General features: G+C 36.0%; 5 protein-coding genes across 5 annotated transcripts; 1 reads left to right on the top strand and 4 right to left on the bottom strand.

The window, feature by feature from the left end:
• Positions 1 to 145: 145 nt before the first annotated feature.
• On the bottom strand, positions 146 to 3615 carry LOC130714162 (putative AC transposase). The gene is made up of 5 exons (XM_057564055.1): positions 3349 to 3615; positions 3151 to 3239; positions 2813 to 3031; positions 1638 to 2509; positions 146 to 1315 (listed from the first exon to the last, which is right to left on the bottom strand). The coding sequence occupies exons 2-5, from the start codon at positions 3212 to 3214 to the stop codon at positions 389 to 391; spliced, it is 2082 nt and encodes a 693-aa protein (XP_057420038.1). The 5' UTR covers positions 3215 to 3239; positions 3349 to 3615; the 3' UTR covers positions 146 to 388.
• Positions 3616 to 8281: 4666 nt separating this feature from the next.
• On the bottom strand, positions 8282 to 10869 carry LOC130709856 (uncharacterized). The gene is made up of 4 exons (XM_057558982.1): positions 10455 to 10869; positions 10189 to 10310; positions 9016 to 9177; positions 8282 to 8681 (listed from the first exon to the last, which is right to left on the bottom strand). The coding sequence occupies exons 1-4, from the start codon at positions 10674 to 10676 to the stop codon at positions 8588 to 8590; spliced, it is 600 nt and encodes a 199-aa protein (XP_057414965.1). The 5' UTR covers positions 10677 to 10869; the 3' UTR covers positions 8282 to 8587.
• Positions 10870 to 12541: 1672 nt separating this feature from the next.
• Positions 12542 to 15715, bottom strand: LOC130715589 (single-stranded DNA-binding protein, mitochondrial). Its single transcript, XM_057565708.1, has 4 exons — positions 15430 to 15715; positions 15102 to 15328; positions 14889 to 14989; positions 12542 to 12913 (listed from the first exon to the last, which is right to left on the bottom strand). Exons 1-4 carry the CDS (start codon positions 15649 to 15651, stop codon positions 12831 to 12833), a joined length of 633 nt encoding a protein of 210 aa, XP_057421691.1. The 5' UTR covers positions 15652 to 15715; the 3' UTR covers positions 12542 to 12830.
• Positions 15716 to 16888: 1173 nt separating this feature from the next.
• On the top strand, positions 16889 to 18371 carry LOC130711171 (peptidyl-prolyl cis-trans isomerase CYP26-2, chloroplastic). Its single transcript, XM_057560673.1, has 2 exons — positions 16889 to 17948; positions 18237 to 18371. Exons 1-2 carry the CDS (start codon positions 17062 to 17064, stop codon positions 18337 to 18339), a joined length of 990 nt encoding a protein of 329 aa, XP_057416656.1. The 5' UTR covers positions 16889 to 17061; the 3' UTR covers positions 18340 to 18371.
• Positions 18372 to 18470: 99 nt separating this feature from the next.
• LOC130711170 (uncharacterized) lies at positions 18471 to 22913 on the bottom strand. The gene is made up of 8 exons (XM_057560672.1): positions 22637 to 22913; positions 22143 to 22359; positions 21383 to 21506; positions 20969 to 21297; positions 19977 to 20837; positions 19646 to 19781; positions 19252 to 19451; positions 18471 to 18790 (listed from the first exon to the last, which is right to left on the bottom strand). Exons 1-8 carry the CDS (start codon positions 22729 to 22731, stop codon positions 18689 to 18691), a joined length of 2064 nt encoding a protein of 687 aa, XP_057416655.1. The 5' UTR covers positions 22732 to 22913; the 3' UTR covers positions 18471 to 18688.
• Between the last annotated feature and the right edge of the window lie 1094 nt (positions 22914 to 24007).

The raw sequence follows: 24007 nt of genomic DNA, 5'->3' as shown, positions 1-24007 counted from the left end.
TTGTCTGCATAAATAATAATAATAATAATATCTTTTGATGATAGAGCGCTCAATGATTTGGGTGCATTCATGAAAAAAGTACCATGTTTGTATACTGCTTGACCCTATTAATGCATACATTATATAACATGTAGAGAAGGGTAGAGAATGGGGATCTTTCTAATTTTTTTCATTTGATTTTTCTCTGGTTTAGTAATTTCCAGAATTGAGAACTGTACAATATTACATAATATTAATACAACAAAGTTTCTAGACAAAACACCAAGTTACCTTTTCTAAGTTTGAGATAAGTGGAGATTAGTCAACGTGAAGATATAATCTAACAATGTCAATAATGTTGCTTCCTAAATTAAGTACTTTAACCCTTTAGAGCTGCCATCTTCTACCATTATTTTTGCTTCTTCTCAACAGAACTCACAGGGCTATTATCTGTTGAAGCTGCAGCCGCTGCTAGTTCCATCAACCTCTCATAATCTATCTCAGTCGACTTAAACTTAAACTTGATGCCAACCTCAATCCATGACTTGATACAAAGAATAGCTTGCGTGGTATCAAGCGGCATACAGAACCGTTGCTTGTCAATTGCATCACCCTTGCCACAGAAAATTTCTTCAGGCACAACTGAAGTTGCCTGCACAGCCAAGAAATCTCTAGCCATCATAGATAGTCTAGGGTAGCGTGTGCTGTTAACCTTCCACCACTCTAGAACATCTGTTGGTATAGCCATAGGAGCCGGAGCCTCTGAGAGGTACTGTGTAAGCTCATCTGTGGTGGAGCTCATACTCGTTCTTCGTTTCTTCCGAGCTATTTCCTCAGCAAACGAAACGCTTCCTCCATCTTCAATTTCTTGAGCATTGTATCCAGAACTCATGGATGAGAAATGGCTGGTAGAATAATTTCTCATGAAATGAGTTCTTGCTTCGTCCAGAAAACTTTCAGAATTTAAACTATCAGGGATCAGTTCTGCCTTTAATCGAGGATCTAGAATTGCTGTCATGTACGTAAATATGTTGCAAACCTGATTAATATAATTCCTGGCCTTCTTAGCCATTTCTTCTGCAGCACTTTTTAGCCATTCCGGGCTATGACGTGATTCTCTGCAGGAAGCAATTGTTTCTGAGATGTGATCCATGAAGAAAAGGACAAGCCCAACTGTTGGGACCTTACTCGTGCAGATGTCGTTTGTGGTCTTGTGGAATGGTTCAAGAAACTGATGCATGATGTTACCTAAACTTTTGTCAGAAGAGCCCAGCAGCATCTTACTCCCCAGCGTATCCTCATATTTACGAATAACAGCATCCATTGATTTACCTGCCTGCATCATAAAAATATAGACCTTGTTTTACAATGTTCCATTGTTTCTAATTTTCAAATGTATGCATGATGCATCACAAGATGCGTTATTATAATGATTCAATTCACAAGCCGAATTCATTAGCAAACAAAGAAAATTCTTTCTTTTTGTAATTTGAGCAAATATGAAAATTTTCAGGCATGAAAAGCCATTTTCAAATCCAAGTTCTATCTCATAAAACATCGATCCTGCAGTGCGATTGTGTGTGTGTGACCAGGAATTTTTTTGGATGGTTCTTATGCTCACTGATTAAAGCAGTTGTTAAAAGTAATGATAATGATACCTTGCGAAAAAGATCAAGCATCTGGTAGTTTCCACTCCACCTTGGTGAAACATCAAGAGGAAATTTCCAGGTACCTTCCTGATAAGCTGTAGATAATTGAATGAAATCCTCAGAGATCACTGATGAGGAATTTAACTCTATTGCAAATTCACGGATCTTTGAAATTACTTGTTTAGTGGATCTTAACCCATCATCTATTATCTGGTCCAAAGTTCGGGCAGCGCAGGGAATATAACAGAATGGCCCAATTTTCTGATCATCCAAGTCCTCCTTCAACGTATGACAGGCAAGTATGGCACTTGAACTATTATCATGAGTACAGGACAGGACTCTGTTTTCAATATTGTAAAATTTAAGAACTTTTACAAGGCAACGATAGATCTCTGCACCGCCACATGGATAAGGTATGCGACAGATATCAAGAAGCAACTTTTGGAAGGACCAGTTTTCGTCGATCCACTGACATGTTATGCTCATATAGAAGATCTGTTCAAAGGAAGTCCAGAAATCAAGTGTGATGGAGAGCTTGGTAGAAACCTGTTCTAACAATGCTCTTACATCTTCTCTCATGCTTCTGAAAACTTCATCAAGTACAGTTCTGTATTTGTCACTTGGCCAGAGTTGTATAGATGGATTAAGAAACTTGTAGGAGTTCACAAGCCACTTCTCTTCCAGGGTTGAGGGAGGGAGAGAAGCTAAAACAAGCCACCTAACGATTAACCAATTTAGATGGTCATAATCCACCTGGTTTGGTTTTCCTTGAGGCTGAGACTTCTTGATTGTAACAGTGCTCCGGGATGCCGAATTGCTGACAGCATCCCCTGACTTATCATAGCCTGGATGGCGATTAGCAAGGTGCCTCCCCAAATTTCCTTCATGAAGGAACAAACTTTAGTGGATGTACAAGAAAATACAATTACTAGGGAAAAATCTTTATAACCAAACTTGTTATTACATACATTGTGAAATTGATCTTGCTTCAAATATATACTGAAACATGGTGAAATGCCAAAAGCTTGATATCATTAAATAACAAAGTCTCATAAGCATGTTTGAGGTTTCATAGCAATGGTTATGACTTATGATAAACACAAGTGACACCATGACACACAGTCAAACACAGCCTATTGAATAAGAAAGGCATCAACGGGTGATAATCGATAACAGAAAGTAACCTGTGGCGGTCGCAATCGAATAGCTCTGTCCACAAAACTTGCATCTCCTAGTCTTGCCATCAGCAGCAGTCTCAAAGAACTTCAAGTAAACTGATGTCATTGTCTTCTTCCTTGGCTTGAGTGAAGTGACAGGAACTTGCTTTTCTGAACAACCCAAACCAATATTGACAGGATCCATGTTTGAAATGAGTGCCAGGTCCATCATGGATTTATGATCATCTACTCAAAGTAGTGTGAAAAAAATATAATTCAGTGACATAAAAAAATTGCATGCTTCAAGCTAATCCAATTTAATGTGACAAACAAAATGGTGAAAACCAGGTCTATTCTATTCTAACCTTTGTAAGTTGTTCTGAAATTGTTATTGTTATTGTTGTTAATAACACCACCACCCCAGTCCATGTAATCTACAGCAACTGTGACCTGCCTGAACAGTGAGGGAAAGGAAAAACACAAGATGAGAATATGCATAGCATAGCATAGATAGGTGTTTGAATTATGATGAAGAGATTGAATTGAAAGTGAATTGTGCATACCAGAGGGAGAGGGAGAGTTCATGAAATCAAATTGAATTTTGGCGCAGAGAGAGAGAGAGCTGATGGGAGGATCGGCGTGGAGGAGTGGATCGGAGCCGAGAGAGAGAGAGAGAAGGGATTGAGTTTGTTAGAGCCGCGTCGCTCGCTCGCTGCAGATCTCTATGACTCTATCTGTCAGTTTCGCTGTTTAGCCAAACACGGCTTAGCGTGATAGAAAAGAGAAGAAAGGAACAATTGAGTTGAGTTGAGTTGAGTTGAGTACAGTGGCTCCTGTTATGTATGAGTTGAGTTTTAGCCACTCATTCATTGAATGGTATTGGTATGTAACTCACTCGCTCACTCAACACCAGCCAGCTAAGAGCAACTCCAACCCCAAAATTTTTATTTGGTTTCTTAACACGCTATTCACCATTATTCCTGTGGGTCTGTACTGTCACATCAGACTTAAGAAACTCCTAAGAAACTGAAGCAGATTTTGCTCCAACCCTGGTTTCTTAATTTACTATTTGAAGGGTCTCACCAGTGTCCCACCATACAACATAAATTAATAATATTTATTTTTATTCAATTTAGATTTAACATTTAATACTAAATCAATACTTCAACTTAAAAATAATTTAATTAAAATTAATACGAATTTAATTTTACTCAATATTTAAAACAATTAAATTTAAATATCGGCATGTTAACTTGAAAGTAAATTAAAAAGTACATTGTGTTCTTTATAGCAAAAACAATTTTATTGAATGATAGAAATAAAGATGAAAGAAAATACATGACAATGAAAAATAAACAACAATACATTTGAAATGAAATACATAATAACACTTGAAGGTTAATTTTCATTATTCTCATTTTCGGGAAGCTGCCAAATATGCTCCACCAAGTCTGCTTGAAGTTGGTGATGAATTGACCTATCAATTTGATGTGCTCTTATTTCCAAGATATTTCTAAAAGCGGGAATATGACCACTTACTACTTCAGCATCCAATATGTCATTATTGACCTGATCATAAACAAAATTACCTCGGTACGTGTTGCGCTCATCTTCAACAATCATGTTGTGCAATATGATGCAAGCATACATTATTGACTTCATCTCATTCGGATGCCAAAAGCGTGATGGACCATGAACTATTGCAAACCGAGATTGGAGAACGCCGAATGCACGTTCAACGTCCTTTCTTGGAGAACGCCGAATGCACGTTGAAAGATTTTTTTACCACTCTACGTTCGAATCTCTCAAGACTCAATTGTAGTATAGTAAAGGGTTTTGTCGTATCCACTGGGAGGTGTAATACTTATGTCGTTCAATAGCTAACAAACTCAAATGATGGTTAACAGAGATATTAGGGGTTTGTTTAAGAACATGAAAATATAAATAAAGCAGATAAAGTAGTTGGATTCACCAAGGTAGATAGTTTTGCTGGGATTAGAGTTTCGTTGTTTGACCTCTATGTATTCTATTGATTCACATACAAATATCGTTCTATGCAATTGATTCCTCCCACCATTTCTTATCTTACTACCCAGTCCCCCGGCGTAGAAGATTATCAACTCAACTATATTAACCTTCAATCCCTTGATCGATTAACAATAGTGAGTAGCATTAAGCATGGATGTTTGAATAGACTAATGATCTAACCCTATCCCTATACCTTAGAATCATTAGATGATTTTACCTATTTCAGATTTAAATAGTTAGTTCCCACCATCCTATTAAATCTAAATTCATGTTCTAGGTGATCAATCCAAAACAAGCATGAAACACAAGGTAAAAATCATTGAATCATGGAAAAGAAACATATGATTAACTCTAGTTCAGACTCAAGATCATGTGAGTTCCCTACACAAGTTTGAATCAATCAAAATACCCAAGGGGATCAACCTAAGATATAGCATGAAGCAAAAGAGAAAACCATTGATTCTTTAGCATAGAAACAAGAAATTTGCATGAAAGGAAATCAAATAGATTACATGAGCATCAAATGACTAGTTCTAATCCCAACAAATGAGAAATTAGCTATCCACTTCCATGGATAGCTTTACAATGATAAAAGAGAAGAAGAGCGATGAAAAACCGACTGACGGTTCATCGGCGATGAAATCAGCTCCAAAGCTTTCTCTCTAGTCTCCTAGGTCACCCTTGATGATCTCCTTTGAGTTCTCCCTTTCCCCAAGTGATGGGTTTGTGTATTTATCTCTGATTTTCGTGAACTCCCTATTTCTGTGCTGAACTTAGAGTTTTATAACATTGCATATCTGTTACAGGGTGCTTAGCACTCCACTTTTGGTGCTTAGCGCCCTGTTTCTTCATGCTAAAGGATTCTCCACCGCCAGATGATGCTTAGCATTCAATTTTAAACGCTTAGCACTATGTTACTTCATGCTGAAGGAGTCTCCATTGCCAGATGATGCTTAGCACCCTTTGGCTGATGCTTAGCACCTTTGGACCAAAAAACTTGAAAACCCTCATTACCTCACCAAATCTTGCATATTTCTTTGGATATTCATCCCTACAACAAAACCCAAAGATTCATCATGATTTAGACTATATTTAAAGCATAATACTAGTAAAATCTAAATATTTACAAACATATGAAAATGGGGATATTTGAATGATAATTCACATGTTTAGAATAAATAAGTGTCAATTATAATATGATAATTTAAGTAAATTTGGCACTTATCATACATCTGCGGATGTGGGTTTTGTTGTTGGAACATCGACATAGGTTGGCTTTGCGGGCGAATCATCTGCGAATGTTGGTTTTGTTGTTGGAACACCATCATAGGTTGGCTTTGCGGGTGAATCATCTGCGGAGGTTGATTTTGTGGCGGAAACATAGGCGAAGGTTGCAAACCTTCACTTGTAGGAGGTGTTTCATTGTCAAGCAGTGGATAATATTGCTCATAAGGATTAGACATTTTGAGAAATGGTCTACTGCACTATATATAACGTAAAGAAGCTGGGAATTGAAAAAACAGTCAGAAAACCGGTCAAACCGGTCAATTTAAAAAAATTCAAAAAAAAAGCCCAAACGGGCAGAAAACCGGCTCCAGCCGGTCTCGACCGGTCCATAATGGTGGGATGACCGGCTCAGCCGGTCACCCACTATAAATACATTTTTTCCTCCCATTCTTCACAAACCTTCTAACCCTAGCTGCACCTCACCCTTCTCCTTCCTCCTAACCCTCAAGCTCTCTCCTTCACCTTCTTCTTCCTCAAGCTCTCTCCCTTCCACGCCTCCAACCCTAGCCGCAACCCCCATTCCACGCCTCCAAAGCCCCAACAAACACCCACCACCGCAACAAACACCCACCACCGCAACAAACAACCTCCACCGCCAACAAACACCCACCATCGGCCACGATCCAGCATCCACCGCCACCAAAACCCACCTCACAGCCATCGAAACCCACCTCACCACCACCAAACACCCACCACCGCAACTAAAACCTACCCCAGCCGCCACCAAAGCTTCAATCAAGACCCAGATTGCCCCTCAAGCTTCTGGATCAGACATGCAAGGTGCTTGATCGGTGGTCCAAGCTATAATTTTTGCTGCTCACTTTGCTCCCTCTCCTTTATTTTTTTTTTTCATGTAAATATCAGGATCATGAGTGTAAAGTTTTAATATTTATTGTAAAGTAATAATTTTTATTTTAAAGTTTGAATTTTGTTCTAATCAAATTGTTGTTTTGGTGTTCTGTTGTTCATCTTCTTCCATCTTCCTTCAATCTGTTTTTTTCCCTCTGAAATCTGAAGCAATCTGTTGAAGCAAGTGAAATAAAATATCATTTTTTAATCTAAGAAACCAAAAAGCAGAGTTCCTTGTGGAAGGAACTCTGCACTGTTGCTAAGATATCAAAAGTGTCAACTAGGCATGCTCCAATGCTGCAAAAAATAAGATACGGTTTCTTAGCAACTCCAGCTGGGTTAAGAAACCAGCGTTGGAGTTGCTCTAAGCTTTCTTCACTTCATCTAAGCCCAAAGGCACATAATCAAACTCAACTTAAAAAAACAATCAAATTGCAAGTGCCATTGGGTTGGAGTAAACGACTCACGAATTTGCTTATCTCTTCAAATATCAATTATAAATTATGCAATGGATTGTAGTTTTTGGGGCTAAAGTAAAAAAAATGTTAAAATCTTAATACAATTAGGTTGGTTTGGATTCATCGGTTTTTCAATCCCTAAATCCGATATTCAAACCGAAGGTGATCAGATACATAAAAAAAATAATGAACCGAACTAATGATTCAATCCAACCCACCATAATGTATTCGGTTTGATCGGATTTGCGGATCGGACCGTACTCACTTACACCCCTAGTTTACCTATTAAGGTTCTCTTTGCTAATTGTAAGTTGCTTTCTTCTTCTATTTGTAAGACCATAATGGCTCCATCGAAGCTGGGATTGATCATTTACTCTCACATGACGGTCAATCATCAACATATTTAAAAGGCAAAAGATGTTAGAAATATAATATAGAAAATTATATATATATATATATATATATATATATATATATATATATATATATATCCTTAGTTTTGAGTTAGTTGCTTTTCCGTAAAAAAATGAGTTTTGTGTGAATGATCTAAAAGGCAAAAGATCTCTTATTGCTTTTTGGATTTTGAGTAAATGATCTATCAACTTATTTAAAAGGCAAAAGTTCCCTTATTGTCTTTTGGATTTTGAGGAAATGATCTAAAATTCAATCCTTATTTTCCTATTTTAATAAAAAGTTAAATTTAAGCACAAGACAAATGAACATTTGCATTGTCCTTACTTCATCCTGATGGACTTTTGTGTGAAAAAAACATGTTATAAATATTCATCTAACTTTAAACTTATAGGATACTTACTTGAAGAGAAAACATTAGTGAGTATCATCACGACATCAACAAAGACAAGGAAAATGACAATAGAGAAAACATAAAATGTTATCTTCACTATTCAAATATGTAAGCAGGTAAATGCCCGTTACCACGAGATCCTTAATTTATACAATCAGAACAAATGTACAAATTAACAGCAAAGTTATACCATGTAAACTGCACTCTTCCTTTGTATCTATCTATGGCAGGCGAGAATTAATAAACTATTGGGAGCAAAATAATGAGATCAAATCTCCAACTGTTTCTTGGGACCACTTTAATCAAAAGAAAAAGATTTCTAAACTATATGGACTTAGTCAGCTTCAAGAGGGGCTTGAGGTGTTGACCCTCCTTTCACCTTCTCCTTGACCTCCTTAATCTACAAATAATTGCAGCTGGATCAGGGCAAATTCGGTACTTCACTTTTTGTGGAAGGGTATCAGAAACTCTGCAATGCATCAACATTAAGAAACTTTAGATGGGTACCCTTTTGATGAAAAAAATAACCAAATGTACATGTGTGAACACTTAGTGCATGTTTGAAACTTCTTCTACAACAGGTTCTAAAAGTTAAAATCAATTTTTGGGAGAAGATTTTGTGAGTAGCTTCTGAGTGTTAGAATTGATTCAGAAGAAAAATAAGTTAATCCAATCATCCTATAAACTACACATGGAAATTACAGTGAGCAGGTGAATTGTAACATGTTTTTGGGTGGTGTTCAGGTAATTTACCTAACACATTGACAAGTAGTAATGTTCATATAGATTTTCAAGAAACTTACTGTAATCTACAAATGTGAATCTGTGAAAAGTCCATTTCTGTTGAACTATCTAGGACACCAACTCCAGAAACCATGGAGCTGACTGGGGACACTGGAGGCTGCTTGATGGCAAGAACTCTGCAGTTGAAGTAGCTAGCTATACTCTTATGCTCCATTGCCAACCTATGAAACATGAACAAAAACAATGCTTTGACTTGTGAGATTAAGTAGTAGTGTAACACTAGAACTACAAAGTAACAAAGGAAAAAAAATTCAAAGTGCATAAAATTCAATGCGTTAGGTATATGATTAAGACACAAAATTAGATGTGTTTGAGGTTGAATGGTTCTGTTACTGTTTGATTGACATCAAGTATCTTATCCACATGTACCTTATCATTGTTCTTGCTTTAAAAGACTCTGTTAAGGGTTTAAGCCTAACTTATGAGATGAATAATTCTACACAGCTATGCCTTCTTAATTATTTATCGTTATACGATTTGATTTCTGTTGAACTCAATGTTAATTCACGTTTGAGTCAACATGATAAAATTTTACTTTTTCAATGATGCGTTGAGATGTGTGTTTTTTCCTATGTGTTTCACACAAACGGAGAATTGAACACGCACTATGATTTTTGTGTTCAAAAAATCGAATCTCAAGTTTTCAATGTAATACTTCATTACTAAGTTTTAGATAAATATAGCATGGCTACAAGAAAATATTTTCAATTATGAACAAAGTCCATTGAAAAGTGGAGCCCAAACCCTTTGGCATTTTTCATCACCATTAAGTAAGCACGTGTAAGTGGCAAGGTTTGCAGTGACCAATTTCTGATTCTCACCGGCAACAGCATGCTCCTTTTTCATGATAAAGGAGCAGAATAAAAATCAGGTAATTAATTAAGGTCCCACAAACCCTTGTTGCAACATGTAGAGTGATTCTAGGAGAAATAAAAAAGCAGGGTGCCTCCACAACCAGAACCAGAATCAGAATCCTATTTTTCCCCTTTTGATCAGAACCCTATCTTTTTCCTTTCTCCAAAACCAAATCCAATTTACCTTCAATTTCAAGTTTCATTCAAACAACTTTCAATTGAATCACAATCCACCCCACTAAAAATTAACAAATAGTAAATCTAATTTCATGAAAATGAGTTCAAATTTGGTGAAAAAATTGGTATTGGACAACTTACTTGTAAATAAAACTATGATCATGGAGTCCAACTACAAGCATTGAAGGTTTAATCTCTTTAACCATAGCCACAACCTTCATTCCTTCTCTGTCCTCTTCAGCAACAACAATCTCAACCTTTGTCTGTAACACAATCCTATATAAGATTATAGCACATCCCCATTAATTTGAACAGGCATCATTCATAATTGAAACACAATAACAATAAGATATCAATTCAGAATTCAGAAAGAAAAAAGAAATTGAGACATGTATTTGTATATATACATTGGAGAAGTTGTTGCAGATTTCTTGGAAGGAAAGTGCTAATTGGAATCCTTTGAGGCGAAGAAGACGAGCTTTGTTTTTGGTTTTGGTTCTTGTTAAAGGGTAGACATGGATCAAGGTGATTATATCACCATAGCGAATGATATTGTGAAGTGCCCACAATAATGCAGTTCTAGCTGCATCAACATCTTCCACCACCACTGCTATGTTCCTAACATCCATTCTCTCTCTTACTCTCTCTTTCTCACTCTTCTCTGGCTTTGATTTATATCATCAACTCTGAGAACATGGTTTGTGTTGTTCTGCACAGCCTGTAGCCTTTTACTATTCAACTTTCTAGTTGACTCTGCATTAAATAGCCATAATAAATCACAAAGGCAAAAAGAAAAAATGTGGTTGCCAAATTAATTGGACTATGGTCAATTTCACAAGTTGGAAGTTTATGTCCATAAGATAAGATGGAAAGAACTTTAATTTGCTTGAATTTTATTCTTAGGATGGTCATTTAGTAGTAAGTGTCATTATGAAAAGGGTATAATTAGGGGTCCACCTTTTAGGATTGCTAATTAATGTTTTATTAAGTATAGAGAGACCATGAATAAATAGTATTGAAGAAGTAAATGAGATATTAAGGAGCCAAACAATGATTTTAATCTAAATAAGAACATGAATTATTTTTTAATCTATATGTAATAATCTTAAATGAGACTAAATAGGAAGAAGAGATGCCACTTTAAAAGACAAATAGTATTTAAGATAAAATGTTATGGTTATAAAGTATAATTTTTTTTGGGTACAGGTTATAAAGTATAATTATGATAAAAATATATGTGGATGATTAATTTTTAATAATTAAAATTAAATGTATATATGTTATTTTTTAAAGGAATAAATAATGAAATTAAATAACTTTAAATTACATCATATATTAATTACATTCATTACTTTTCTCTTAATTCACTTTTTTTTTCACTCTCAATATTACATCCATTAAGTGTTTACTGAATATTAATTTTAATTGGAGTGGAATGAGGTAGGTCTTACTAAATAATTAGTGCTCTTAATTAGTACTATGTCATATCAAGCATGCGCTGATCATGAAAATATAAAATACAAAGGATGATGTATGCGACTCGGCACATGTATTGAGAAAGCTTGTCTCATCTAGGTGTTTCATCCATCATCCATGAATCACCATTATTATTTTTATTACTAGTTTAGTTTGTGATGACATCTAAAATATTACTGTGTGGAGGTTAGAGATATGGGTGTACAGTAGAGAGTTGGCAAAACTATAATGTTATAAAAAAATTAAAATCAAATGTTAAATTTGCAACAAATCCTAAAACATTATTAAATTTACAGAAATGATACTTATTGATAATTTACGAATATTTTTTAGACGAAATACACGAAAACACTTATCATGATCTAATTTTTTGACAAATGTCATAATGAATGGTCACTAGTTACGAAGTTTTTCAATGGAATTGACATGTAAATTTTTCTTACTATTCGTCTAACAATCCTCCGGAATGAATTTGTAGCATTACTCTTAAATTTTAAAAATATTTATAAAAAATACACTTTAATAGACATGTTCAATGAAGGAATTGGCATTCCTACCACTCGTTCCTATTTATCCACAGTTCATCTAAGCAAAGAATAAAGATGAGACTTGAAGGTCTATCAAAATCAAGCATAGATTATCTTATACTCCAGTAATATCAAGCAAAGATGAGACTTGAAGGCTATCAAAATCAAGCATAGATTTGTTTATGTAGTTAATATCTACAAATGTATAGTGAAATTTATTATTTCAAAATTATTTTTTTCTGGATTGTAGTTAACTATTCTTAATATTTAATGAATATATTGTGATCACAGATGATGTTTTATCCAGAGATACACATCCTGCTCATTCCACAAGTTAAGGATGTGAAGTACTAACAAAGAAGTAGCTTGTATCGAGATGCCATAGCCTATAACTTTCAAGACTAGCGGGTATATACTTGGGGCAAAATGATAGCATAAAATATAGGTTTTGTCTACTGAAAACTAAGTTATCCGGTTTTTAACATGATCCATCAGAGAATTAGATCGTCACTTTGACTTAAAGAGCATAAAATAATTATTCCTCCAATTTAAAGCTGAACGGAAACACTCACTATCACCAAGTTTACATAATCAGGAAGGTGGAGTAATACATACCCTGAATAATTTCACAGAGCAAGACAATATCACTCCAACCTAGAGTTTCCATCATGACAAATGCCTATGTAAATGATTCCAACTCGAGCGTTAAAAAAAATAGATTATAATTACAAAATCGAAAAATTCTCCATTGCCAACTGAATCCCATTTGAAGAATCTATGCTAGTAATAGCCAACAGCTTTCAGGTCATTTTGTTGTGTATCAGCATCAGCATCACCACCTTGACCTAAAAATACAACGCGACCTGTGGAGCACATAAAGTCGTACTGCATTAAGTCTAATGGTAAAGAACTAAAAATAGCTTATTCTCAAGCAATCTTCTCTACTGTTGTATGCCAAATATTATGTTAATAGGCAACCATCTTTGGAAAGTGTGACATAAATCATACCAACATCTTCTGTTGGCTTCCCATACTAGAAGAAATCTATATTTCAATTGGAAACTAAGGGGGAAACAGAGATATAGAGAGCAAAATCAACCATGGCTAATTGAAACTAAGGTTTGGATCGGGAAAGGGGGGGGGGGGGGGAGGAATAGAGACTTTGAATAATAAGATATTATAGTGTGTGACGATGTTATGAAGTACTAACAAATAGATCAAGTACTATTGTAGATTTGTAGTACTGCATGATAGCTTCTTATTTACATATAACTTCCAAATAATTAATGGCTATTCTATACAACTTTAAATCAGTTTTTTTATGTCTAAATAAATGGGCTCTAAAGTAGACCAAATAGCAAGTAGATAATTAGTCCAAAAGTGGAAGTAATAGGTACAAAGTGATAGTTGATGCTCAGAATCAGTTTTGCATATAAGATAGGCATTCCTCAAGAACACCTATCTCCATCACAACTTCAATCCCATATTAATTAATTGTTCCATATCTTGGAAGAAATGCACCGACCAAAAACCTTTCATCATGGTACATATATATCAACTTCAAAAAACAAAAAAAATAGCAATATGAGTATGGATCATTGCGCAGAACATACGCAGATGGAGCATGTAGAAAGGAGAAGTGGAAAATCTAGAATGAATGTTATATTTGTTTGTAAAACAATAATGAAGAACTGTTGAAAGTCGAGTCTTACACTTCAAACCCACAGTTTTGAGGTTTTCCTTGCATAGCATGAAATTAAGTAAAGCTAATTTTCCATCCACTTTCTACACCCCACCCAGCACCAAGGGTTGAAAAATGAAATTTAAAACATTTCAATTCTGCACCTAATTTTCACCTTCCCTACCGAACATACCATGGTAGAAGCACCTCAATGCTTTATTCTAGCTAGGGCTGGCCAAAAAACAAGTCTATTCTGTGAAATTCTCTTAGTTTGATTTAACAACAAGATGAGCTGAATTCATTGAGACAGAGCCACATAGACAAACAAAGAATCCAAAATGTCAAAAGAATGACCATTGTTACCACAATTAACCAGTGATAGTTTTTACAACAACTCATAAGGTCTTTGGCCTCTAGCATATTTAAAGGAATTGCTCTGTAAGACTGTACTTTATGTTTCATTCCTTTTGAGTTTCAACTTTTGAGGGCTAAATTTTGAAGTCTTGTCAATATTAAATCTCCAATATCTTATAGCATACAATGAAGTTTGGGGGACTGTGTGTGTGTGTGTGTGTGTGAGAGAGAGAGAGAGAGAGACCACCATAATAGAGACAATAAGTGAAAAACTCGTGCACAGTCATGGGGTGGAAGTCTGAGTTCCCATTAGCAAGTTCAAATAAAATGAAAGAAACCGTAAGAAGCACTCAAAATTATTCCTAGATCGATTCTATTACTGATGTTCGAGAGCCACCACATAATAGTAACATGAGGAATTCCCTAACAGAATTCTAACCTTCTTATCCTTAAGGTCATGAAAGATGTTAAAATGGAATTCACCACACAAGAAAGAACCTACACACAAGACAACCACAACATTCTTGCACCCACAAATGATTTTGCTTTACAACTAAGCGATCACATGATTAGGCATCTAGGTCTCCCCACCCACATGTTAACAAGTTCAAACCAGCAATCCGATAAAATCAAACACAGAACACCCATTGTTCTAAAGAACAACGGTTCAACGAAAGGATTGGTTATTCAAATTTAAAGGCAAAGGGAAGCTATAAACATGAAACTAAAATATCTCTCATACATAGTACCAACCAAATTAATACTAGTATTGTAACAAGATTAAAAAGTAGCAGGGGGGTTACCATTTCTACGAACAGAAACTTCTCTGATTCGACGTACAAGACCAGTCGTCGGATCCGAGAAAACCTTACTCTCCAAGTTCCCCTCCACATACAAGGTCGAGCTACAATATCCAATACACAAAATAAATAAATGAAAACTTCACAATCAGAATACAAAAGCATTTGCAAATTGAAATGGCAGCTGAAAACTGAGAATAAGGAAGTGAGTCTCACCCAGGAGTAGCATGTTTCATGACAAGGGTTCCCAATCTCTCAGGATAAATGGTAACCCGATGCCACTGAACAGCACAGCGATTTGCATAGTCCCTCGGGCTCTCATTATCCAACGGCCTCCGATTGTTGCGAATGCCTCCGGTCCCGAGCGAGAGAAGAGTCACCACCGTTCCACTCTTCAGCTTCTTCTGCAATGGGGTCTGCCCAACCTTCCCAACCAGTATAGCCTGCACACACACACACACACATACCCAACAAATCAAACGAGATCAAAATCGTTGATTGATGAAGTGGGTAGTTGAAGAATCGAAAATTATGATCTGGGTACCCTGTAAATGCCGACGTCGAGGCCATTCTCGAGGGGTCGATCGAAGATGGTCCTTTCGGTTTGTGAGGGTGGAGGGGATGGTGAGTCGCCGCCGTGGGGGGAGTCTTCGGAGTCGGAGAGGAGGGTGGTGGAGAAGTGCCGTGGAAGGTGGTGGTTGGGATTGAGGGTGGATAGTAGAGAGCGATGAAGGGTCCTTGAAAGCGTGCCCATGGAGGTTCGCATTGTCTTAAACCCTACTCAGTTGGTAGCAATTAGCTAACTCACTCTTTTGTTCAAGTGGAAGGGTTTTGATTCATTTAGTTCTTGCATTCATCTCATTTCAACTCATTTTAGTCTTCTTATTTTTTCTCATTTGTTTTTTTTTTATTTCTCATTTCTCACTAGATGTGAGTGATTTCGATGTGTGGATAAAACTTACCCATTGAAAAAAGTTATGATTTATTCACACTTTCACTTCATTTACGTTGCAATTTTTGTATGTTTCTCCTTCTCTTTGGATCACATCATTCAAGGCTTTTTTAATTTTTCTTTCTTTTCTTCATACATTTCTTTTCTCTCTATTCCATTTACACTTAAAAATGAAATGTGAACAGAATATTATCCTAATATGAGAATGAAAGATGTAATTGATGGTGTGATAAGAAAATTAGAAAGTGATCGAAATAGAAAGTAAGGTCGGAAAAGTTAGGTATGAAGCTACCACGACCCAATAAAATACTAACATCAAAGTAAACAGAGTTGGTTGGAATAGAGGAGGGGCCTCCTAAACTTCACACTTTTGTTCGCTCTGTTGCTTTAGCCTCGATGCCGGCTTGATTAATATATTTAAATAACTTTCAAAAAAAAAAAATTGGGTACGAAAGTAAATAATTTTTTTTCTTCATATAAGTCAATTCTCTCTCTTCTATTCATATCTTTATTGACTGTCAATGAAATGAGTGAAGATATATTATATTTCCGGGTATAAAAACTAGTAGAATTGTCATTTAGATCATATGTGGTATTTTGGGCAAGAACACAACTCACATAAACAACTCACATTATAGATGTTGTTAGCAATTAAGTGTGTGTTTGAATTTTTGTTAAACTCAATGGGGCAAAATTTTACTTTTTCAATCTACATTAAACTTAACGTGACAAATTCTAATTACTTCATTAATACACCGAGATACATGAAATCACATTTACATTTTCTCTAATATTAAACCGAGATACATGAAATGAAATTCTAATTATTCACAAGTATTTTTTTATTATTTTGGTCAAAGCATTGTAAAATTTTGGTAAGTCCAATTAAACCCCGATGGGGCAAAGTGAAAGCCCGAAATAAGTGTGCATATTGCTATATGCGTATATCTTCCGCATTTCTTTTTATTTTTTCAAATAGTTAAAGACTTAAAGGGACCCATATGAAGTTGTGTGTATAATAAAATTCTGATATTCAACAAACAAATGGTTGCCACAGAACATAGCTATTTCCATGTTTCTTATCCACGAAATCTCTTCAGTATCTGTTACTCTATCTATTCTGCTCTATCGTTTCTTTTCTAAATCCCATAACCTCCCAAAGAAAAACCTAATGCAGACAGTAACATAAACCAATTCATAAGCAGAGCCAACAGAAGCAGAAAAATGCTACAAAACCCAAGAGTACTAGGATCTTCCCCTCAACCATTCAATCATCCACCAACTCGTACATCAGCACCACCTCCTTCATCATTACAACTATTACCCACTCTTCCAATCATCAAACAGCAATGCAGATTGTCACGTAGAGAGCTCACAATCCTCAGCAACTCTAGCTTGCTTCTTCTTTTGGGTGCTCAGGCAGTGGATGGAACCAAAGCAAGAGCAGAAGAAAATGTCGTCGAGCCAAGTAACAGTGATAAACCAGAAGAGAATTTAACTACCACAACCACTCCCAGCTGCACTGAAAGAAAACCTACTAAGAAAGTGTTTTTTGACATAGCCATTGATCGCGAACCTGTCGGTCGCATTACTATAGGGCTATATGGAGATGATGTCCCTGCAGGAGTTGATAGGTTTAGCAAGATTGTCAGTGGAGCTGCTGGTGTTAGCTACAGAAGAAAAGAGTTTGTCAAAATCCTGCCCAATTATGTCCAACACGGTGGACTTCGATCCTATGGCGTGGATGCAGAAATGGCCAGAGGGACAGGGGGTGATTTGGCAGCTGATAGTCTTGTTGAGGAATGGGAGAGAACTTATGAAGGGTGCCCTGGGACTAAAAATGTGGCTGGAAGTGTTGGCATTATTGTGAGAGACCCGTCTAAACCGCCTCCAAAGATGAAGCTGGTTGCAAGAATGGGGAAGCTGGAGATTGATCAAGAAGAAGTTGGAATTGATCCCAATGGGACAGAATTTGTCATTGCCACAAAGGATTCTCCAGAATTGGATGCATCATCTCTGGTAGTTGGAAGAGTATTAGAAGGGTTGGAGGTTGTGCAGAGGATTGGTCAGGTAAAAACCGTACAGGAGAATACGAGCTCTCCCTATTTTAGGTGAGTCTAACAGCCAAATATTGTAACAAGTTTTTGAATAAGCTTATGATTTCCTTATAAGCTGCTTTGAACTTATATCTCAAATTAGCTTATGAGTAAGGGTTTATCACAACTCATCAGTACATAGAAGAGATACTACTCATGTTCACCATGACAAGTTTGAAATGGTTAATGAGTTCTTGAGGGACTTTATCCCCTTTTTCCCACCCGTTGAATATCTGCAATTGAAGCTGTGTCTAACTGTCTATGATATAATAGTAATACTAATCAGTTATACTCATATTGCAGGGTGGCAAAGCTTATCGGAGACAAGAGGGCTGTTGTAGCAGAAAGGGGATTCAACCGCCCTTATTCGAAAGTTATTGTTACAAACTGTGGTATAATGGAGTAGCACAAAAATGTATTCACTCCCTTCTCTAGATGAATTTCTATGTATGAGAACTTTTACGTTCTATAACAATCTCCATTGTCATCCAACCCTTTGTAAAGTCTTCTACTTGTATTAAAAATGAGGGGGCGAAATGTCAAATCAAGGTGCAACAAACTATATTCTTTTCTTAGGAAGGGGATCGATCCAGGTATGTTATGTCATGAAAATCCAAATGAACTTTTGATACAACAATTACACCTTACAGAGATTTTAAATGGAATAACAAGTCAAGAAAAATGGCAGTATACAAAATAGTTTACGGTAAGGAGGGGGGCTTCTTGAATTAGGACCATCTCACCCAGGCCCTAAGCTACCTATGCTCTGCATTGTGGCCTGAAATGTGATTGAGCTTCACTCTTTTCTTTGATGGAGACATGAAAAGCTTTCTAACAGAACCGACAGGGTCATCTACCTGCATAAACACAGTATATGGTAAGACAGTGAAGCTCCGAAAGGAACAGTTGGACAAATGCAGATATTCAGAGACCATGAAAGGAATAACTTGTTGCTACTTCCACCAAAATGTGTCACATAAAGAAGTTGAGACAACATGAAATATTAAAATTATCACCCATTCTTTCCGTGTTTCTAACAGTATATAATTTATCCTCACTTGCATGATTATACAATGACTCTTTGAGCAACAGGATAACCTGGTTTCTTGTTAAAAAAATCTAGACCCATATATCCAGCTTTGAGGTTTTCGTTCAAGTACAAAACATAGGTTTGTCAAAGAATGGATTGCACTATGTTCTAATAAAAAATAAGGCAGAGTCATTCCAAGCACTCTTGTCCATAATGTAGCTATCTATCAATTAACATAAAAGCCCATCCATAGAATAAATAAGAGTTAGTAAGATCTGGAAGAAATACCTTTATAATGGACATAGATGTTGGAGAACTGTTTGGTGAATGAGGCAAATGTTTTTGCTGATGATACAGAGCAGATAATGTTTGTTTCCACCCAGGCTCGCCACCATCTATCGATGCGATCCAGGGGCAGAAGTGTCTATGCTGCCTGATTGGGTCGAATTCTATTGCTTTATCAGACCCTGTTGGACTCTTAAACTTACCTGGAAAACAAAGAGTATTATTCTTAAATCATGCATTCATATTGTAAATTAACTCATGGTGACAAGTGAACGGCATATTGTCATTGCAAAACAGACAATGATGCATGCCAATAAGAATATATGTTAGACTCTAATTTACATTCAAATATTCAATGGTAATGATCTATCAAGGAACTACTAAATCGTGTGCTTACCTAAGCTACTATGCACATTTTCACTGCTAATGGGATTCTCTACTCTGTCTTTGACCCCAGAAGCTTCAACTATACTTACTTCCTTATCCAAAGACTTATGTGGAACAGGAAGTGCTTCATCTTCTGTCAAGTCTTTCTGCACAGCAATATTATAGTTAACATGGACTTCCAAACAAGAAAATTAATTTCTGACCTTTACCATATTTATTCCTCTTTTTGATAGTATTAGAATTTTTTATGTTAGTGATTACTAGATGCAATAATCACATAGCAGTAGTTTTGTCTACTATTATCACAACATGCCATCTATTTAACAAATAAAAAATCTAACCTTAAAGCTACTAGGGTGTCCAGCTGAAGAACACTTCAACCCATCTGTCTCTGTGTGTGCAGGCATCTTATCCTTAGAACCGGAAGGTTGTCCTGCATAGTCAATGCCCTCCATAACATTGTCTACAACTGAATCATGAATGTTTGCTTGAGAACCAGTTTCATAACCTGGAATTTTCCTGATTTCAGATGTCACAGGAACAAGTTGTCCAGTAGGATCTGTGTTATCATTTGTCTCCTGAATTCTGATCCCTTCCTGTGAATCGGACTGAATATCACCTCCAACGACAAAAACATGATCTCTAAAATCAGAATCATAAGAAAGACGGGTCCTTAAATTCTGACCAATAATAGGCAGAGATATTATTGCTTTAAAGTTCTGCTTTGTTGGGGGAGGACCCCCTGCAATTGTCATATTTAGACTCGAAGGTGTACCCTTTGATGAATTTGCAATGTCAGGCATGTTGTTATTTACACCCTGCCTATTTTCAAGATCATTTCTAATGAATGAATTGGGGGTCACAGAATCCTTTTCACCATTCACCTCTGCATATCCCACTAATCTGATTGATTCCACGGGCCGTGGAAGTGTACTAAATGCCCACAATCCAACAGTTGCTCCACATAAGGTGCAATCTAAAACTGCAGAATGGGGATCTATCTGTTCCCAATTAAAATCCTTGGAATTTTCATCCGTCCCAGCAGAATAGACAATCAGATTATTATTTTTCCCATCAGCAACTACTTGGGAACATTCTTGGATAGTTTTCTTTTTAAGAGATTGATCTGATAAATCCTTGCAATCAACTACATAAGGTAGACAACGAAGTTTCCAACCGGATAAACTTATAAGCTTTTGAGCCTGAAAATTTTAATAACACACTAATTATCAACTAAAAGATAGGAAAGAAAATTAAAAGGAGCCCACAAAATTTAGTAATGCACTAACCATCATTTACAAGAATTTGGACTTTCTAAAAAACTTGTTCTTACCTGACAATACGATTTCAGTTCCGCTTGACTACTAACTTCTATCTCAGAACTATTGGCAGATCCATCTCCACACTCAAGCATCAAAGATTGTCCAAGAAAGTCCTCCAGAAATGGGCTTTGCATGTAGTCTATTGCTGAAGATGAAACACGAGGAAGAGCTGACAGTTGCAAGAGAGCAGAGCATCGTTCTCTGAAATTGTCAACTAATACAGGAGGAGCTGTAGGAGGAAATCTTGCGAGTGTTTCATTGCAGGCATTGTCAATCCATGGACAAAGTAATTTATGTCCACTATCCAACTTTAAGCTAAAGACCAAGGCTGCCTTCTCCACTGAATAAATTGCATTCTGGTTAGAACTTAGAATATGGATACCATTGAATGTTTTCTTATATAATAATTTGGAAAAATGGCTTACCCTGCTGCTGATTCCAAGATGCTGATGTAGAAAAAAGAAGACGTGCACCACATGCTTCACATGCTATGGTGTCAACGTCCACATTGATCCAACCTCTTCTAGCACAATTTACTGCACTCACTATCTGTAAATATCAGAAGTCAATAGATGAGCTGTGAAATTTGAAGGAAATAGAATGGAAGAGGAGGATAAGAAAAGAAAGTTGGTTGTTGATAAATGTTATTGTCAGAAATAGAATGTAAAATCATTCACGTGTCTTCAACCAATTGCTTGCTTTAAGGATAGTTAGTTCCTGACATGGTATCTAAAATTCTATGACTAAGTGGTTTAGAGTTTGATCCTTATTATCCTCATTATTTCTACTGAAGTTGAATTTCAGTATAAGATAGGAGGCCATGTCGCACATTATCCACGTGAGAGAGCGTGTTCGAATATAATATACAACCACTCACATGTCTTTACCCTATTATTTAAACTTTTTGCTAAACTCGTGAACTCAGAAGTAAATTCATGAGTTTAACCGAGTTTATCAAAATTAGAGTTTACATACAATGTAACTCGTTTCGGTTACCTCGAATTGTAAAATTGTACGATTTCTCAAGATTGTCGAGTATTTGCCTCTTATGTTTCCTCACTAACAAACACTTATGACCCTTAAATGCACGTATACATAAGGAGATAAAATTACAAGAATTCATTTGCTAAACAGGTAACAATAAAAAATAAAAAAAAGGAAAGAAGCTGGGCAGCTAGAAAGAACCTTGGGTTTAGCAAACCATGATATAGATTTGAATGTGGCCAATCTCCTCAATAAATCACCACGATCCCACGGCCGACAGAGCTGCCCTTGGGAGTCAGCTGAGGACGACTGATGCCCCTCAGCAACATCCCCTCTACGATTCAGCTCCATCACCCCTGTAGCAATTGACTGGTAAGGCCGTTTCTTACCCCCTGATAGTTGTACCCCAGATGATGAACTGCAAACAGAAACACACATTACTAATCCCTAATTTTTCAACTAAAATCAGGAAAAACAATACAAACAAAATCAAAACAAATAGTTGGAACTATCAAGATGCAATGCTAATAAAATAGCAAACTACAGCTACATTTGATAGTGTCTAAACCGTTACACAGAATCAGACAAACACACATGAATGTAAAGAGGATAGATATATACTATACTATGTTCATGTTTCCTGTCCTGTAATTATCAAATTTTCATGGATAACAAACGGAAAACAGCATCGGAACCTGGGGGTGGAAGGGGAAGGATTGGATGGTGAATTGGGAGGGTGGAAGAGCTTGCTCATGATGGAGCGGAACCTCTTCTCTGAATCATGAGCCATGGAATGTTGATTGTGTGAGTTCGATTCAGATTTCGGAGCAAGGTGGTGACGTAGAAGCAAAGGAGGTGGTGGTGGTGGTGAATGGCAACGGCAGTTTCAGCTTCTGTTGCAGTGGCCACCGTGATTTCCACGTTTAAAAGCACCGTTTGGATTGTGCTCTTCTCTGTTATTAAAAAAAATCAAAAAAAAAAAGATGGATTGTTGTCACATAAATAGTGCTCTCGGCCTAGATTGAATTGGGTTGGGCTCACAAAGCCACGCCAACGTTTCTTTTGAAGTATTTTCTTATAAATCATAGAAAGTTTAATATATCTTATAAATATTTTTAACATATTAAATTTAAGTATTAAATAAAAAAATTATTTATTTAATTTTTTATCTACTTTAAGATCCAAATATTTGTAAGGTAAGAAGATAATATTATTTAATTAGATGATAATTTTTTATGACATTTATTGTTTTTTATATTTAGAATGAAAATATATTATGTTTTTTTTTGAAATTATGAAAATATATTATGTTATTATAATTTGGATGGTGTTAGAGGCCGGGACGAAAGTGAAGTATAGATTAAAAAAGAAGAAGAATGAATTAGATGTTATTCTAAAATTGTAATTGAGTAAAGGGTTGAATTTAGATAAGAATATTAAAAAATGAAGCTAAAAGTCAAATATATAAAAAAATAAAGTCTTATTAATGATTTTAAATTTAAATTTAATAAATATTTGGATAAGTTTAATGAATATGCAATGTTAGTGTATAACTATTTTACACTCACATCCAATCACTTTGCGTTTCATAGGATTAATCGAAAGGTAAATTATACAATCTAGGGTTTGATCCACGGATCTTCTCTTTCTCAATTCATATGTCTCATAGAATTATCATTTGTGAAAAAATCCTATTTTAATTTAAAATAATATCTTTTATGATTTAATATTATTTTCTACAAATATTGTAATTTTTTTTGAAACGCAAATATTGTAAAATAAAAATAAAATTATTGTAAATTAAAAAAAAAAATTATCGTAGGGTCAGTTTTTCTACAAATATTATAATAACTTTTTCTTCTGAAACGCAAATATTATGGTGAAATCTATGGTGTCACCCTTAAAAGGGGATGCACCGGTGTCCCCCATAATTTATAAGTCAGATTACCAATTTATCCCTCAGCCCTTGAACCACCGCCATCACATACACGAGTGTAACAGAACCCCACCGCGTAAGCCACAACCTCACCGCCCAAGCCACAACCCCCTCCGGCACCCAACCACCA

Source organism: Lotus japonicus, chromosome 4, assembly GCF_012489685.1.
Source record: "Lotus japonicus ecotype B-129 chromosome 4, LjGifu_v1.2".
NCBI classification, from domain to species: Eukaryota; Viridiplantae; Streptophyta; class Magnoliopsida; order Fabales; family Fabaceae; genus Lotus; species Lotus japonicus.
Note: the sequence above shows the minus strand (reverse complement) of the source record. Positions and strands in the feature narration are given on the sequence as shown.

Excerpts from the sequence above, each read along its gene's own strand:
- LOC130711171 (XM_057560673.1), top strand. The coding sequence starts at position 17,062 with ATGCTACAAAACCCAAGAGTACTAGGATCTTCCCCTCAACCATTCAAT. Across the intron at positions 17,949-18,236 it reads ACGAGCTCTCCCTATTTTAG|GGTGGCAAAGCTTATCGGAG; the intron begins GTGAGTCTAACA and ends CTCATATTGCAG.
- LOC130714162 (XM_057564055.1), bottom strand. The coding sequence starts at position 3,214 with ATGGACTGGGGTGGTGGTGTTATTAACAACAATAACAATAACAATTTC. Across the intron at positions 3,032-3,150 it reads TTTCAGAACAACTTACAAAG|ATGATCATAAATCCATGATG; the intron begins GTTAGAATAGAA and ends TACTTTGAGTAG. Across the intron at positions 2,510-2,812 it reads TTCGATTGCGACCGCCACAG|GAAATTTGGGGAGGCACCTT; the intron begins GTTACTTTCTGT and ends TCCTTCATGAAG.
- LOC130709856 (XM_057558982.1), bottom strand. The coding sequence starts at position 10,676 with ATGGATGTTAGGAACATAGCAGTGGTGGTGGAAGATGTTGATGCAGCT. Across the intron at positions 9,178-10,188 it reads GATCATAGTTTTATTTACAA|GTTGGCAATGGAGCATAAGA; the intron begins GTAAGTTGTCCA and ends CATGTTTCATAG. Across the intron at positions 8,682-9,015 it reads ATTCACATTTGTAGATTACA|AGTTTCTGATACCCTTCCAC; the intron begins GTAAGTTTCTTG and ends GATGCATTGCAG.
- LOC130715589 (XM_057565708.1), bottom strand. The coding sequence starts at position 15,651 with ATGCGAACCTCCATGGGCACGCTTTCAAGGACCCTTCATCGCTCTCTA. Across the intron at positions 15,329-15,429 it reads TCGACGTCGGCATTTACAGG|GCTATACTGGTTGGGAAGGT; the intron begins GTACCCAGATCA and ends GTGTGTGTGCAG. Across the intron at positions 12,914-14,888 it reads AGTTTCTGTTCGTAGAAATG|GTCGCGTTGTATTTTTAGGT; the intron begins GTAACCCCCCTG and ends TGTGCTCCACAG.
- LOC130711170 (XM_057560672.1), bottom strand. The coding sequence starts at position 22,731 with ATGGCTCATGATTCAGAGAAGAGGTTCCGCTCCATCATGAGCAAGCTC. Across the intron at positions 22,360-22,636 it reads CCTTCCCCTTCCACCCCCAG|TTCATCATCTGGGGTACAAC; the intron begins GTTCCGATGCTG and ends TTCTGTTTGCAG. Across the intron at positions 19,782-19,976 it reads GACACCCTAGTAGCTTTAAG|AAAGACTTGACAGAAGATGA; the intron begins GTTAGATTTTTT and ends ATTGCTGTGCAG.